Consider the following 15,006-nt stretch of genomic DNA (forward strand, 5'->3'; position numbering starts at 1 on the left):
GGGTAAGTGTTGAACTCGAAAGCTCCACCCTTTCCAAGCGTAGGCCTAGGGTCTTGGCGAATCAAACCATCGGTGCCAGGTCATAAGGACAGCCCAGAAATATGTCCCAGCGAATAACCTACGAGATTTCCCAAGTACACAACCCCAAGAAGCCAAGGTATGAAGCAAGAGTCTACAAATCACAACAGAAAAAGTGACAGGAAGGCGGCTTTGTATAAAGTCTGTAGCCACTCAGACACAAGAAGTCTTTCAGACGATGCCACACCCACTCAAAATCCAAAAATCCAAAGGCGGTGCTAAGAAGATATCATCCTAATAAAAAGGCCAGACAGAGAGAGAGAAGACAGAAAGAAAGACAGAGTGGAAATCGAGTGGCGCAGTAGCAAAACCGGGAAGAAGAAGAATCAGATGTGAGGGAAAAAGTGCAGAAGTATGGTGTGCGAAGCGAATAGACAGTGACAAGTGACAATTCATACTCCGAATAATTCCCTCGTGCCAATAGACTCGTAGATGAAACTAAGTGCCTCTCAACTAACAGTCTCAGTCAAGGCACCCAGAAACAGAAAGGTGGAAAACTTTATACGATGATTTAGAACCAGAATAAACACGTATAAGGACATATCAATTTAATTTTTTCCCAAATTATGTACCTATTAAGATAATCCAGTTAGATGACAATTCAGCAAGGTGAGATTAATTATATAATTCTATTTCCCCAAATTACAGCCCCCAAATCGGTCACGTTACCTTAGGGCTGTGTGTAGAAGCTACTACCACACACACACACACACACACACATATATATATATAAATATATATATATATATATATATATATATATATATATATAAATATATATATATATATATTAAAAGTCGATTCCTTTTATCTGTAGGGCCAGATACCATTTCCTGTCACAGTTTACCACTTAAGGTTACAGTCTGTTTGCTGTATCATTTCCTCTGATTCTATTTTTCTTTATCTTCCGCTTCGTGGGCTCATACTATCATGCAATGATTTTGCTTTGCTGAGCTAATGCATTTGTACATGATATAGCTTGACTGTCACAGAATTCCTTTCTCTTAACAGGTTAAGAAAAACATATAAGTTTATTGCATATTAGTGTGAACAATCATTTTGTGTGATTCCATACAGCCCACAGAGCATCAGTGGCTATCTGCACCTTCATTGAACGTATGGCAAGAAGTATCTTTTTAGTGGGCTTATTTTTTAAGCTGAATTTCATTTGCATATTAGCTACTTTATGCTTCTTCGCCTTCTTATTATCCTGATACCTTGAGTGAAGTTCAGATTTAAAAAGAAATAAATAATGATTGTGAAAGACATGATGTGCGCACGAGAGAGAGAGAGAGAGAGAGAGAGAGAGAGAGAGAGAGAGAGAGAGCTGTAGTATAAGTAGACCAAATGCTAAGCACTGAGAGAGAGAGAGAGAGACTCTAGATGCACATCAAACATGAAGCATTTCATATGTTACCCCTTTTCATCAGATATTTCAAACAATATTATATCCAACATAAGCTTAGAAACTATTTTAAACTATAAATCTTAATAAAATCTTTTAAAAAATATTTAAAAGTAATATTGTAAAATATCATCGCTTATTACCAAATGGCAACACCGCCTCTATCTTTAAGAAGGGGAAAGCCATTTAAACTTCGTTGAATCAAATAGCTCAGTTCAGTTTGAATGAATAGCTTTAAATCGTCCCTTCCCCCCCTCATTCATGTGAGCGAGTCAGCGGACGCCTGAATCTTCTGAACCCCATCAGGCCATTTACATCGTGTCTGGGGTTCACTGTAACGTGGCTCTTGACTGGCTGGAGTTTAAAACCGTCTGTATATATATATATATATATATATATATATATATATATATATATATATATATATATATATATATAATATATATATATATATATATATATATATATATATATACTATATATATATATATATATATATATATATATATATATATATATATATATATATATATATATATATATATATATATATATATATATATATATATATATGCGTTTGTGCATATATATATATATATATATATATATATATATATATATATATATATATATATATATAGTATATATATATATATATATATATAGTACATATATATATATATATATATATATATATATATATATATATATATATATATATATATATATATATATATATATGCGTTTGCGCGTGTAATGATAGGTCCAATCGCCCGACACTGGGAGAAAGCACACACTCTCCTGAGATGGCACGGAGGACACGAGGTCTAGAAAAAACCCATCGAAGATGGGTCCCATGTCATTATACTAGAGAACGGGATTCTCTAAACTTGCAGGGGTGCACAACCTTTTGAGCTACTCGGGCCACATCATCAAACATATATCTAGTCGAGGGCCACTAGACTAGATTTTGCATGAAATGATAAATAGTTTGTAGAATGTTTAAAGATAAAAAAAACACAGTTGCTCACCTGTTTTGTTTTAATGAGATTTTTGACACTGAGATTCATGTACAAGTTTTTTTATGTTAGGATGGAAATTTGTGGTTGCCAGTCTTAAAACAGAGTGCAGATTTTGATCACTTAGCCTGCTACGAATATTTGACTTGGTCTGGTTGAGCAGACTAAATGTTTGTTCACATATGTAGGTAGAGCCAAATAAGCTTGCATAAATAGCAGCTTTGTTTCTCAAATAAGGAAACTGATCTTTGGCCAAGCAATTATAAAAGTTGAGCAAGTCCCCTTCATTATACTTGGTACGAAGGCTGTCATTATTCTGAAGATCAATCAGTTCGATTTGTGCTTCGAATTCTACTTCATCAGGAGATACAGAAAAGGGGTTGCTGAACAACTTCAAATCATTGACTTCTTTCTTTAGGTCCTCAAATCGCCTCTCGTCTATTGCATACTTTGTGTTTCTCATACATAAGTTTGTAATTTGGGAAGTGTCCTAACTCTCCTTTAACTATCTGTAACTGAAACAATTTTAGTTTTTGTTCGAAAGCTGTCACATAATTGGCTAGCTGAGAAATAAGTTGGTTATTCCCCTGAAGTTTATGATTCAAGTTATTTAAATGACTTGTGAGATCTACAAGAAATGACAAATCACAAAGCCAGTCAGCATTTGTAAGTTCTGGTACCATCTTATTCTTTTCATTAAGAAATATCTCAATTTCATCCAGAAGACTGATAAATCTTTTCAGCGTATTTCCCCTGCTTAACCACCTTACTTGAGTGACAAAACACTAAATCGCCATATTCTGCTTCAATTTCATCAAGAAATTGCTTGAATTGCCGGTGATGCAAAGCTGAGCGTGACTTGATAAAATTGACTGTAGAAACTACAACTTTCATTACATGATCAAAGTCCAGTTCTTTTCCACACAAATTTTGTTGATGTATTATGCAATGAAATTGTTTCAGTTCATATTTTCGCTCTCCAAGGTGTTTAATTAATAGCTGCACCAATCCATTCTGCTTGCCTATCATTGCAGGAGCCCCATCAGTTGATATTCCTACTAACTTGTCCAAATCTAACTCAATTACTGAAATTTGTTCTAAAAGTCCATTAAGTAAATCACTACCAGTTGTCTGCCCCTTCAATGAACTGAGCCCTACGAGTTCCTCATGAATAGAAAAGTCCTCTGTCACACCACGTACAAATACAAGTAGCTGAGCCGTAGATGTAACATCAGTAGATTCATCAGTGGCTAGGGAGAAGTACACAAATTGTTTACTTTTCTCCTTCAACTGGTCTACTATATCACCCGACAAATCAACAATACGACGTTGCACTGTCATACGATTCAAACTGATATTCTCAAACTTTTTCAAAACATCTGGAGAAAGTTTTTGAGCAGCAAGTAGAATACACTTTTTAATGAAATCCCCCTCTGAAAATGCCTTGGAATGTTTAGCAATCAGGTTTGCAATTTCATAACTCACTTCTGTTACGTCCTGTGCCTCTTTATTTTTCTGGATAAACATATTTTTCTGCACATGAAAACCTTGCATTAGTGATTTAATTTTCTGCTTTCTTATTTCACCAACAAATTTTTCATAAGGCTTGTGCTTTGTCAGATAATGCCTTTGCAAATTGTATTCCTTACAAACGGCCACACTATTCTGGCATATCAATCAAATGATTTTTTATTCACTGTTTTCCACAAAGAAATATTTATCTGTCCATATTTCTTGAAATTTTCTATGTTCATCTTCAAGCTTTCTTTTTCGACTTGAGTTTTTGTCCACAGAAGTACCAGAAGCCATAGTAGCTAAGCAAAATTAATCTGAAAACACTACAATGATAAATGCCTGGCCTTGTGGCAATATCTCCTATTTTAGACTGCAAAGACACTATCGGAGCTCAGACAAATTGGCTAACTTGGAAGGTTGCCAAATAATCATTTTACAAACTTTTTAAACTGGAATTTAGATGTATTAGGAAACCATAATTATGAATGTAAAATACAATAAAAAAAGAAAAAACAAGAAAAACAAAAACAGGTTTCGCATCTGTTTAAAAAGAGAATAGTATTCAAAATTATGATAAATATTAATTTAGATATAACTTCAGGTGGTTACCTTCCCTTCACAACAACGAGGTTACTCCCGTCTAGACATCGGTCTACACGAGGTGAACGCGTATGGCTGTCTACAAGCCATACGGTGCGTTCACCTCTTGTCTCGACTGCTTTCGTGTTCGAGGATGGTGATAAAATTATGAATTTAGTGAATGAACTGATTATAGATAACGAGATAATTCAACAATAACAAGAAAACACAAAGAATAATACATACATATATATATATATATATATATATATATATATATATATATATATATGTATATATATATATATTTTATGTCTATGTATGTACAATATATATATATATATAATATATATATATATATATATATATATATATATATATATATATATATGTTTATATACGCGCAGACACATATACATACATACATACATATGTATGTGTGTGTGTGTTATATAGTACATTTTTACTATTTGTAATTATATCATAAGACGGAGTAATATGTTTATATTTATTATTTTCTTTTACTGTACAGAGAGTGATATATTGTGTTTTCTATGATAACTTCGAGGGCCGCCATGTGCTTCACATGCGGCCCGCGGGCCGCCAGTTGTGCACCATTGCTCTAAAGACTTGACTATTGAAAAGTAGTGATTGACAATTTGGGAGTTTGAGGGTGATTACTTAGTCTAACTCAGGAGAATAGAATGACAATTTATAGTTTTTTTGTGGGTCAGACTTAGTTCTTTATGTGACATCTTTTAGTCACTTTCTTCCATATTATGTTCATCTAGTTTGGGAAATAAATAGCATATTTTTGTATTTACGTGAATTCATTAGCCTAGCTTGATATCGTTTGCAGAGGGAGACAGACAGCAACTGAAAGGTAAGAGTTGTCAATTGTTTAGTTTGATTAACCAGTGCTGAATGATTAATTTGCTCGGTTATAGGTTGGTGGCAGCGGTGGAATGCTTTTTATAGGCTGTAGGTACGCTTCCAAAGAGACTAATGCTAGTTTAGGCATATATTTTTTGGGAGGAAAAGGGTTTTAATTATGACACAGGAAACTCGGGGTTTTCTTTGGTGAGTAAGAGTTTTAGTATTTGGGGCGGTGGTTGTCTCTCTGCGGCAGACAGTGTAGCTAGATGGTGCCTTGTGAAAACTGGTGTTCCAATGTTTTAGGAATCAAAGTTTAATTTTTTGGCATATTAAAGTGTTTACTGGGTGTGGTGAATAGGTTATGCACATTTGCAATGCGTATACAAGTTTGGGTTCCGTTCATATGAAGATGTGAGTGTAATTTAATTATTTCCTTTCTTTTTTTTCTCCTTTTATTGGTGATTAATTTGCTTAAAGTGTATTTTTGTTTTGATGTCTCTCAAGATTCGATGGACATTGGGAAGGTTTTGTAATAACATGAGCATCGTTTTTTTTTTATTGGGAGTTATGCCTAGAGAGAGAGAGAGAGAGAGAGAGAGAGAGAGAGAGAGAAAGAGGTGAGTTTCTGAGTGAGAGAGGAGAGAGAGAGATTCGGTTGCTAGGTGCTTGAGAGAGAGAGAGAGAGATGGTTTACTGAATGAAGCGCTTTCGCTCTTTTTTTTATCTCCTCCCTGTCTTTTATTTGCGTTATTCCAGCGTGACCTTGTACTGTAACAGCAATTTTGTAGGATGATTTACTGGGTGCGGTGCATGTTTTTTTTTTTTTTTGTCTTTTGTTGGGGGGATGTTTGTATTAATTTTTCTGGATTGGGTTTTGTATGTATATAAGAACATTAATGTTATTGAGGTCGGAAAATATCATAAAGCATAAAAGCTTTCGTAAATATAGAAAAATGGCAGACGCAAGTGGTACAATGACTCTGCTTCATCACATTACAAATGTTAGTGTGTGCGTGAGCCCATTTCATGGAATTGTAGATGGAACTCTTTTGCAGCTAGTACAAATCTTTATAGAAGGTGTGAATAATTATTTAAGTGCAAAGAAGATAACAGATGGTGTAAAGGCATTTAGAGAGGCGAAAGCTTTGTTAGATTTTAATAAGGGTGATCTCTCCTATCGTTGCAGGAGCATTCAATTTGCAAAATGTCTTACTTGGGCTGATTTGCAAGCATTTTTAAGAGCAGCTAATGGCTCAAAGGAACAGGGGGATATGGTGAGGGACCTAAGAGGTCTATATAAGCTTCGTAGAACATAGTTCAAAACTTTTTGACTCAGCTGCAGAATGGATAGAAAAACTGAAAACATCTAAATGGGTTAAAGGAGGCATTGTCTCACTTGGCAATTTACATAAACTGATCCATTATGCGATGCTCTTGCACGATGTACCAGATGCAATAGTGGATAGTTTTGATGAAAAGATTGAACCTACATCAGACGAAGAATTAATTTATGCCCAAATTGAGAAACATATGTCTAAATGTCCCACTGTAGATATATATATATATATATATATATATATATATATATAGATATAATATATATATATATATATATATATATATATATATGCATTATTTCCACACTTTACTCACCAAGAGACTTCGGTGAAGGTTAAGGCAAAATAATCATGCAAAGTATTAGAAATTAAACAAATAATTCTTTACTGAAGACATTCAAGATTGCCAATAATCAAATACACGGAAGGAACCTCCGGTAATAGAAGGGCATTTTAAGCATGCATACATATGTACATACGTGCATACGCGTATGCTTACACACACACACACACACGTATGATGTATATATATATATATATATATATATATATATATATACATAGATATATATATATATATATATATATATATATATATATATATATATATATATATATATATATATATATATATATATTATATATATATATGGAAATAATGAACACACAAGGACGTGTTTCACAGAAATAAGTTTCTTACTGACACCCAGTGTGAGTCAGAAATATATATATATATATATATATATATATATATATATATATATAATATATATATATATATATATATATATATATATATATATATATATATATATATATATATATATATATATATATATATATATATATATATATATATATATATATATATATATATATATATATATATATATATATATATATATAACATTATGTATCAGTCCTTTGTCAGTGGCTTGGAAATAAAGCCGAAACCGGTCAGGACCTACACCCTGTCTCATATTTTTCACCTATGGATATGTGTGATAAATGAATCACGTGCTAAAATATATATATATATATATATATATATATATATATATATATATATATATATATATATATATTATTTAAATATATATATATATAAATATATATATATATATATATATATATATATATATATATATATATATATTAGCACGTGATTCATTTATCACACATATCCACAGGTGAAAAATATGAGACAGGGTGTAGGTCCTGACCGGTTTCGGCTTTATTTCCAAGCCACTGACAAAGGACTGATACATAGTGTTAGAAGTCACAAGTATATATACGACAGAGACAGTACTGACGACCATACACACAACCGTTTGAGACTGCAGATCCACCCACAGGCAGGTGTCAAGGTAGGATTGTCTTTCAAAAATCATTTGGCTAAAATTTACAATAAATTCTCAAGGGACACTACTAATAAACGTACCCACCGTAGGAGACAACAAGTCCACACCTGACAGGTGTCAGGGAGGCGTGGTTGGACATCTCATTACCACTACTGCCCCCTTACTGTGTTTACAAATATAATAATTCTATTCCCATACATCTCTACTGCCTACCTTAAAATATAAACAGTTTAAAAATTTCTTTTGATATTAAAGGATCAAGTTTATAAATTCCTTGACTGATGTTCATATTATTGTTGTAATTTTCTTTTATAAAGCTAGATTCAATGATATTCCTTTCTATTGCATTATTAGAACCCACAATCTTTTTTGCCCCTTCCCAGTTAATTGCATGATTGTTCTCACTAACATGTACAAAAATACCACTATTTCCCTGTGCATATCTCACTCATTGTTTATGTTGTTCTATTCTTTTTTCCAGTGCTTTCCCTATTTGACCAATGTAAAAGTTGTCACAAGACTTACATGGAATTTTATATACACATCCGTTAGTATTGTCGGGAGAGTTCTTGATTAATACTTGTTTCATTATTTTATTGTTTTTAAAAGCTACATTAACACCAAAATTTTCCAGGAGATGTGGGATATCTCATATTATTATTATAAGGTAGTACAAGCAAATGTTTTGTGTTGAAAGGTTCTTTTTGGTTTTGATAAATGGTCTTTTTTGCCGCTTCTAATGCATTGTTTAGTACAATATCTAGATATTTCAGTTTCTTGCCCGTATTCCGAATCTTATCTATCTCCTCATCTATAAATTCTGGGCTACATACCCGTAGAGCTCTAAGAAACATAGATGCAAACACTGATTTTTGTCCAGAATAGAAATGTACATAGGAAGAAATATTAGTAGGTTTTCTGTAAACACTATATTTAAACCCACTACCATTTCTCCGTATGAGGACATCCAAAAAGTGTAGGCATTCATCTTTTTCCATTTCCATAGTAAATTTAATTGATGGTACTAATTGATTTAACCTGGTAAAAAAGTTATTTACATCTTCATTCCCTGGTCATACACAAATTATGTCGTCAACATATCTGAACCAAAGTACATTTCTTTTTAAAAAATTCCATATATAAGTTACTTAGCACTGGGGACCGAGGGTTTCCCATTGCCATACCAACTGTTTGGAGGCTGGAGGACCAGCTCTCAGGGCGAGGCCCAGTGGCCAGGGATCTTCCCAACCACCGTGTCAGGCAGAGGAACTCTTACCCAGCGAGAGCCAACTGTTATTCAGCAGACTCTCCCAGCGAGAGTCAATGACTGGCGAGATCCCCCCATCTCGGAAGAACTTTCCCGAGGAAAGTCAACGGATTTTTGGCAGGTAAGCTCTCAGGGCAAGACGGATACTAGAAGCCAACAGGAGGGGCACTAGAAGGCCACCCCAGGGATGTGCCACAGGAATGCCAGAAGATAATTCCGTTGGAAAGATGTAGAAGACCGGCTCTGCAGACAGTCACGTATGCTCTGTCCCTTGATGAAGACTTCTAATAGAAGATTTCTGTCAAAGCAGGCAAATAGTCGGATATCTAGATCTATTCTTGCAGATGTCTTCCTTCAGGTTATTCTGTTGGAATAATCTAGAAGACCAGCTCTGCAGAAATTCAAGTATGCTCTGTCCCTTGATGAAGACTTCTCATAGAAGATCTCTATCAAAGCGGGAAAATAGTCGGATATCTAGATCTATTCTTGCAGATGTCCATGCTGTGCTTCTTCCTAATAGTTTTTAACACCATAATATTCTTTCGAAACTTGAATTTCAAGTCAATGGCCCCTGTGGGGGCTTTGTTCCATACAAAAAGGGTTCCTCATCTTCTGAATAGTAATAATAATAATAATAATAATGAGAGGAGAATTCGCCCAAATGGCAAGGTTGGGATTGTCAGTCACTGTACCTTAAGTTGATTACGGTGATGCTATGGAGTTCTCCAAAGAAATGAAGGAAGGGAAAGAGTTTTGGTGTCAAATACGTACCCTGAACATTTAGGGAACGACAAAGGGAAAAAAGCAAATTTTAGGAGAAAATGTCGATCTTTCGTCATCCAAGACAACTGTCTGTAATTTGTCCATAAACCGAACAGGAAAGATTTAATTGGTGAGTAGTTTGTTTGTTTGTTTGTTTTTATTGACTTTTACAGTACTTGAGAAAATTTAACTATTCAGCAACGAGACATGCAGCTTTGCATGAATCTCAAATATTTTTTTTACCTATCCTTGCAGATGTTCACTTCCTTAGGGTTATTGATGGTCGCCAAAATCAGCTCGCAATTGTCTTGGCTAGTCACCGCGGAGCTGGTGACAGTGACGAATCTGTCTCTTTGGGAGGCCATGTTGGCAGGGATAAAGTAATGGACCGCATAATGCAAAGATATTGGTGGCGCACCATTACACCGGTTGTAATTGAAACAATCAAAACTTGCATACGGTGCCAGAAAGCCAGCACTGTTTTCAAGAAGGTGGACTCAAAACTACATAGTATCCCCATCAAGTCTAAAGTCATGAACCAAATAGGCGTTGATCTATGTTCGCTTTTGAGGTGAGTTTGGTGGAGGAGGGGGGTGAGGGCAAAACAAGCAACCACTTCTAGGGTTTTGGAGATAGACCCCAATAATCATAAACTATATTCTGAAACTATATGACCAAGGGTTCTTGGATAAGTAAATTTTATTTCCAAAAGCAGTCTCCCTCCTGAAGGTGCAAGTAAAAACAGGCTATTATTTCTAGGGTTTTGGAGGTAGACCCCATAACCATTATATATTCTGAAGTTACGAGAGCCAGGCCTGATATTTGGATAAGTATATTTAATTTCCAAAGGGCGCCTCCCTCTTGAAGGCGCAGGCGTGGGTAATTGGGCTAGTTTCTAATAAATCGAAGCTGTTGCTTTCTTTACACTTTTATTCAGGTCTTCGGACGATCATGTCACCATTGTGATGGCCGTTTGTTATATTCCAAAGTGGATTGAGGGTTGTCCTTTAAAATCGAAGGAAGCTGTGGTAGTGGCTCGATTCTTGTATAAGGACATATTTGTCGTCATGGATGTGTTGCCATACTAATCAATGAACAGGGAAGAGAGTTTGTGAACTCAATCTCAGAAGCGCTCCACACGTTCACTGGAACAACAAAGCGAATCACATCTGCATATCATCCTCAAGTAACTTATATTAATATTAATAAAAGTTTTAGTGATTTAAAGCAATCATGTTATCATATGAATTGTGATTATAACAATCTAATTAGTTTAAAGCGAATATATTCTATTAATTTCAGTGAAATGGATTAGTCGAGCGCAGCAACCGAACTGTTCAAAATCATCTTCTTCGAACTCTGAGTGACCGACATGAAAACTGGCATAAATGTTTTCACGGTGTCTTATTTGCATTGAGGTAAGTCATATCAAAGTAAACCTGTACTTATCGAAAAGTGTGTGCTGTTGATTGTTTTCCCTAAATCTACAGTCCAGGCATCCACCAAGTTTTCACCACTCAGGTTGTTGTATGGCCGAGAACCTGTACTACCATCGATGCGGGCAATGAGTTCGCTGGCTTTACATCTGATCAAAACGATCCCGAGTTTGATGAGGCAGATTTCCAAGCAACTCTATCAAAGCGTGAAACATTATAGTTTGGCGTTTTAGTTTGCTTATATAACGTAAATTTCTTACAGAATGTTGTGATATATATATATATATATATATATATATATATATATATATATATATATATATATATATATATATACATGTAAAATCATCCATATACAAACAGAAAAATCTTTTCGTTGGCGAAAAGGTGCTGCGTCACAACCTTCGCAGAGCTGACAGAAAAGGAGGTAAGCAGACTGATCCGTGGGATGGCCCCTAAGAGGTGGTTTAAGTTTGCGAAAAGGGACTATACTATCTTGTTAATGCAACTACGAAAACTGCCCTCAAAAAGAAGGTGAACGGATGCAACCTGAAGCCCTTCGAACGCTGCTTCGAAAGCCTCCTCACTACCGTATCTCCGCCATCTCCAAGTGTCCAGATCGTCGGGGATGAGCAACAGGAGATTGTTTACAAGTTCTGTCCTTAGACGGTCGCAAAGCAGCAAGACATCTGCAACAACTCTGGGCACCTGAAATTTAGAAAGAAGTCAGGTCCATCTGGGAAAATAAATAAAATTTTCAAGAACACCAGCGAACCGCTTCTAGTTAAGAACATTGGAGGAGACGGAAACTCTCTCCTCCGTTCATTGTCATATGCCATCACCGGAGAAGAGGACCACACGCCGTCATCAGGACTTTAATATGTGATTATGCTGACATCACTGAAAAGACCAGAGATGATTCAATGCGTCAGGATAAAGTCTGGGGTACTACAACGGAGATATTAGGGGCATCCAACCTGTTCAATTGTTGGGCCAAGTTCGGTCCAACTCACACATGGCACATACATAAACCAAAAGACAGTGTTGTTAACCAGGCAGTGTATCTTGAGAACAAGTCAGGGTTTCATTTCAATGTCGTTGTTCGCATATAGTTGGAAGCTTGTAATAAAAATGTAATCACTCGTTTATTGTTTCTACTTTGAGCGTTCAAAAATGAGAGTTATTTCAACTGATGGGGAGTGCTGTCAAACTAGTTTCAAATGACTGGGTAAGTGGTGTCAAACTAGTCACATTTAGGGGGGAGTCATTTGAACTGGTTACACCGGCATAAAATCTGCACCAGGCGCTTTCACTGTTTTCACGCCCCGCCGGGCACAAGTGAGCCACAGTTGGAAGAAGACTGAATAGTATAAAGGTATACATAAAAAAAATCAGTCTGGTAATTCACGTTCGTTTTTGTTTACTTTTTTTTTACTATTCATCCAAACAATCTCATTTGCGTCCATTCGATTCGTGAATAAACTGTTACTGCCTCTTACAGTTCTCCTCCTGCTAGTAATTCTCCTGAAGTATTTCACTACATTAAATCTTGTCCACACAAACAAACACATATATATATATATATATATATATATATATATATATATATATATATATATATATATATATATGTATATATATATACATATATTCATCACGTTCCAAATTTTCGTGATTCAGGTATACACACACACACACACTCACACACACACACACACACACACACACCACATCATTACACACATATATATATATTATATATATAGTGCGTGTGTGAGTGTGCGTGTATAACTGAATCAGGAAAATTTGGAACGTGATGAATATATAAATAAAGGTAGAAGCCACGAAGGAAAGCGAAGTAATGGAGTATGCTAAGAGATCTTTCGACTCAAGGGTCCATTACTTAAGAGCAGACTGGCTTACATGAGAAACTGTGTGTGCAATGAAGGGTCGTATAATCCCTATCTGTCATTTATACGACCCTTCCTTGTAAACTCGGTTTCTTATGTAAGTCAGCCTGCTAAGTAAAGGACCCGAGTCGAAAGTTCTCGCAGCATACTCCATTGTTTCACTTTGCTTCGTGGCTCCTACCTACATACAATATATATATATATATATATATATATATATATATATATATATATATTATATATATATATATATATATATATTATTAGATGGGGAAAATGATAAATAGATAAATAAATTTGCAAGGGATTGCTCATGAATAAGTTAGGAAGGCGCAATAACGTAGCTTTGAAAGAGTAAAAGAAAGAAAAAAATCAGATATTTATGAAGCGATGCCTCAAAACAAATCACTCTTTCTTATATATTACAGTTAAAATAACAAGATTTGCAAACGCTATCAGCAATCTTGAAAGTATTATAAAACAGTTAGTGAAAAATGCGCCAAATCAAGTTCTCTGTACAGCGAATAATGTTGTATGAAACTTTTGATGTGCTGCAGTATGAAACTCTCAGCCACCACCTGGTAGCACTCAGTCGCTCCCCAGATGCGGTCAAGTGAAGATACGCTTGCGGCTGGCACTGGTCGCGGTGCCAGACGCATGATTCATGGCTAACCTGAACCATAGATAAAAGAAAACTACCGAAGCTAGAGGGATGTAATTTTGTATGTTTCATGATTGAAGGGTGGATGATCAGCATACCATTTTGCAGCCCTCTAGCCTCAGTAGCTTCTAAGATCTAAGGGAGGACAGGCAGAAAAGGAGCAATGTCGATAGTTTTCTTTTACAGAAAGCTAAAAGAAAATAGCTGACGCACGATTAAAGACCTTTAACAAGAAAAGGGGTTTTTCGTTAATAAACACGAGTTTATATTGAGCTGAGAACAGAAACCGATACTGGGGTGCAGAGGATATAAGAATATATGAAAAAGTAAGACGCATGTTGAGAGAGCACCCAATTACTATTAGAATAACCAGCTAAATAGGTAATTATTGAATAAACGTTGCGTTAAAATATTTGTTTCTTTTTAAGTTGCAAGGATTGGTTTCAAACGATATGACTTTGGTGGAGCTAAAGAAATGATAATAATAAAAAAACTAAACGTAGAGCCAGGGCTAGAAAATGCACAAATATGCCCATTAGTTACATTATACAAAGTAAACCGTAAAATTTTAATATCAGCTTGAAATCAGAAGGTTCAGTGGGATTTTTTAAAATACTAATACTAAATGAGAGATTCAGATACTTTCACCAATGTAAAAAAATCATATTCAGTGAATAGAAGGAAAGAAAGAGGCAGAAGAAAATCATTAATCATAGCGCAGAGGTAAAGACAAACAATTGATAGGAGACAGAGTTTCTGGGTAAGTGGGAGTCAAACAGACGTAACTAGCGAATGATTTT

The 15,006-nt window shown here is 35.1% G+C and overlaps 1 protein-coding gene across 1 annotated transcript; it reads right to left on the minus strand.

Annotated features, from left to right (window-relative positions):
* Window positions 1–3,216: 3,216 nt before the first annotated feature.
* On the minus strand, window positions 3,217–4,029 carry LOC135215932 (general transcription factor II-I repeat domain-containing protein 2A-like). The gene has a single exon (XM_064250887.1). The coding sequence runs from the start codon at window positions 4,027–4,029 to the stop codon at window positions 3,217–3,219; it is 813 nt and encodes a 270-aa protein (XP_064106957.1).
* Window positions 4,030–15,006: the final 10,977 nt, after the last annotated feature.

This window comes from Macrobrachium nipponense, chromosome 5, assembly GCF_015104395.2.
Source record: "Macrobrachium nipponense isolate FS-2020 chromosome 5, ASM1510439v2, whole genome shotgun sequence".
NCBI lineage: Eukaryota > Metazoa > Arthropoda > Malacostraca > Decapoda > Palaemonidae > Macrobrachium > Macrobrachium nipponense.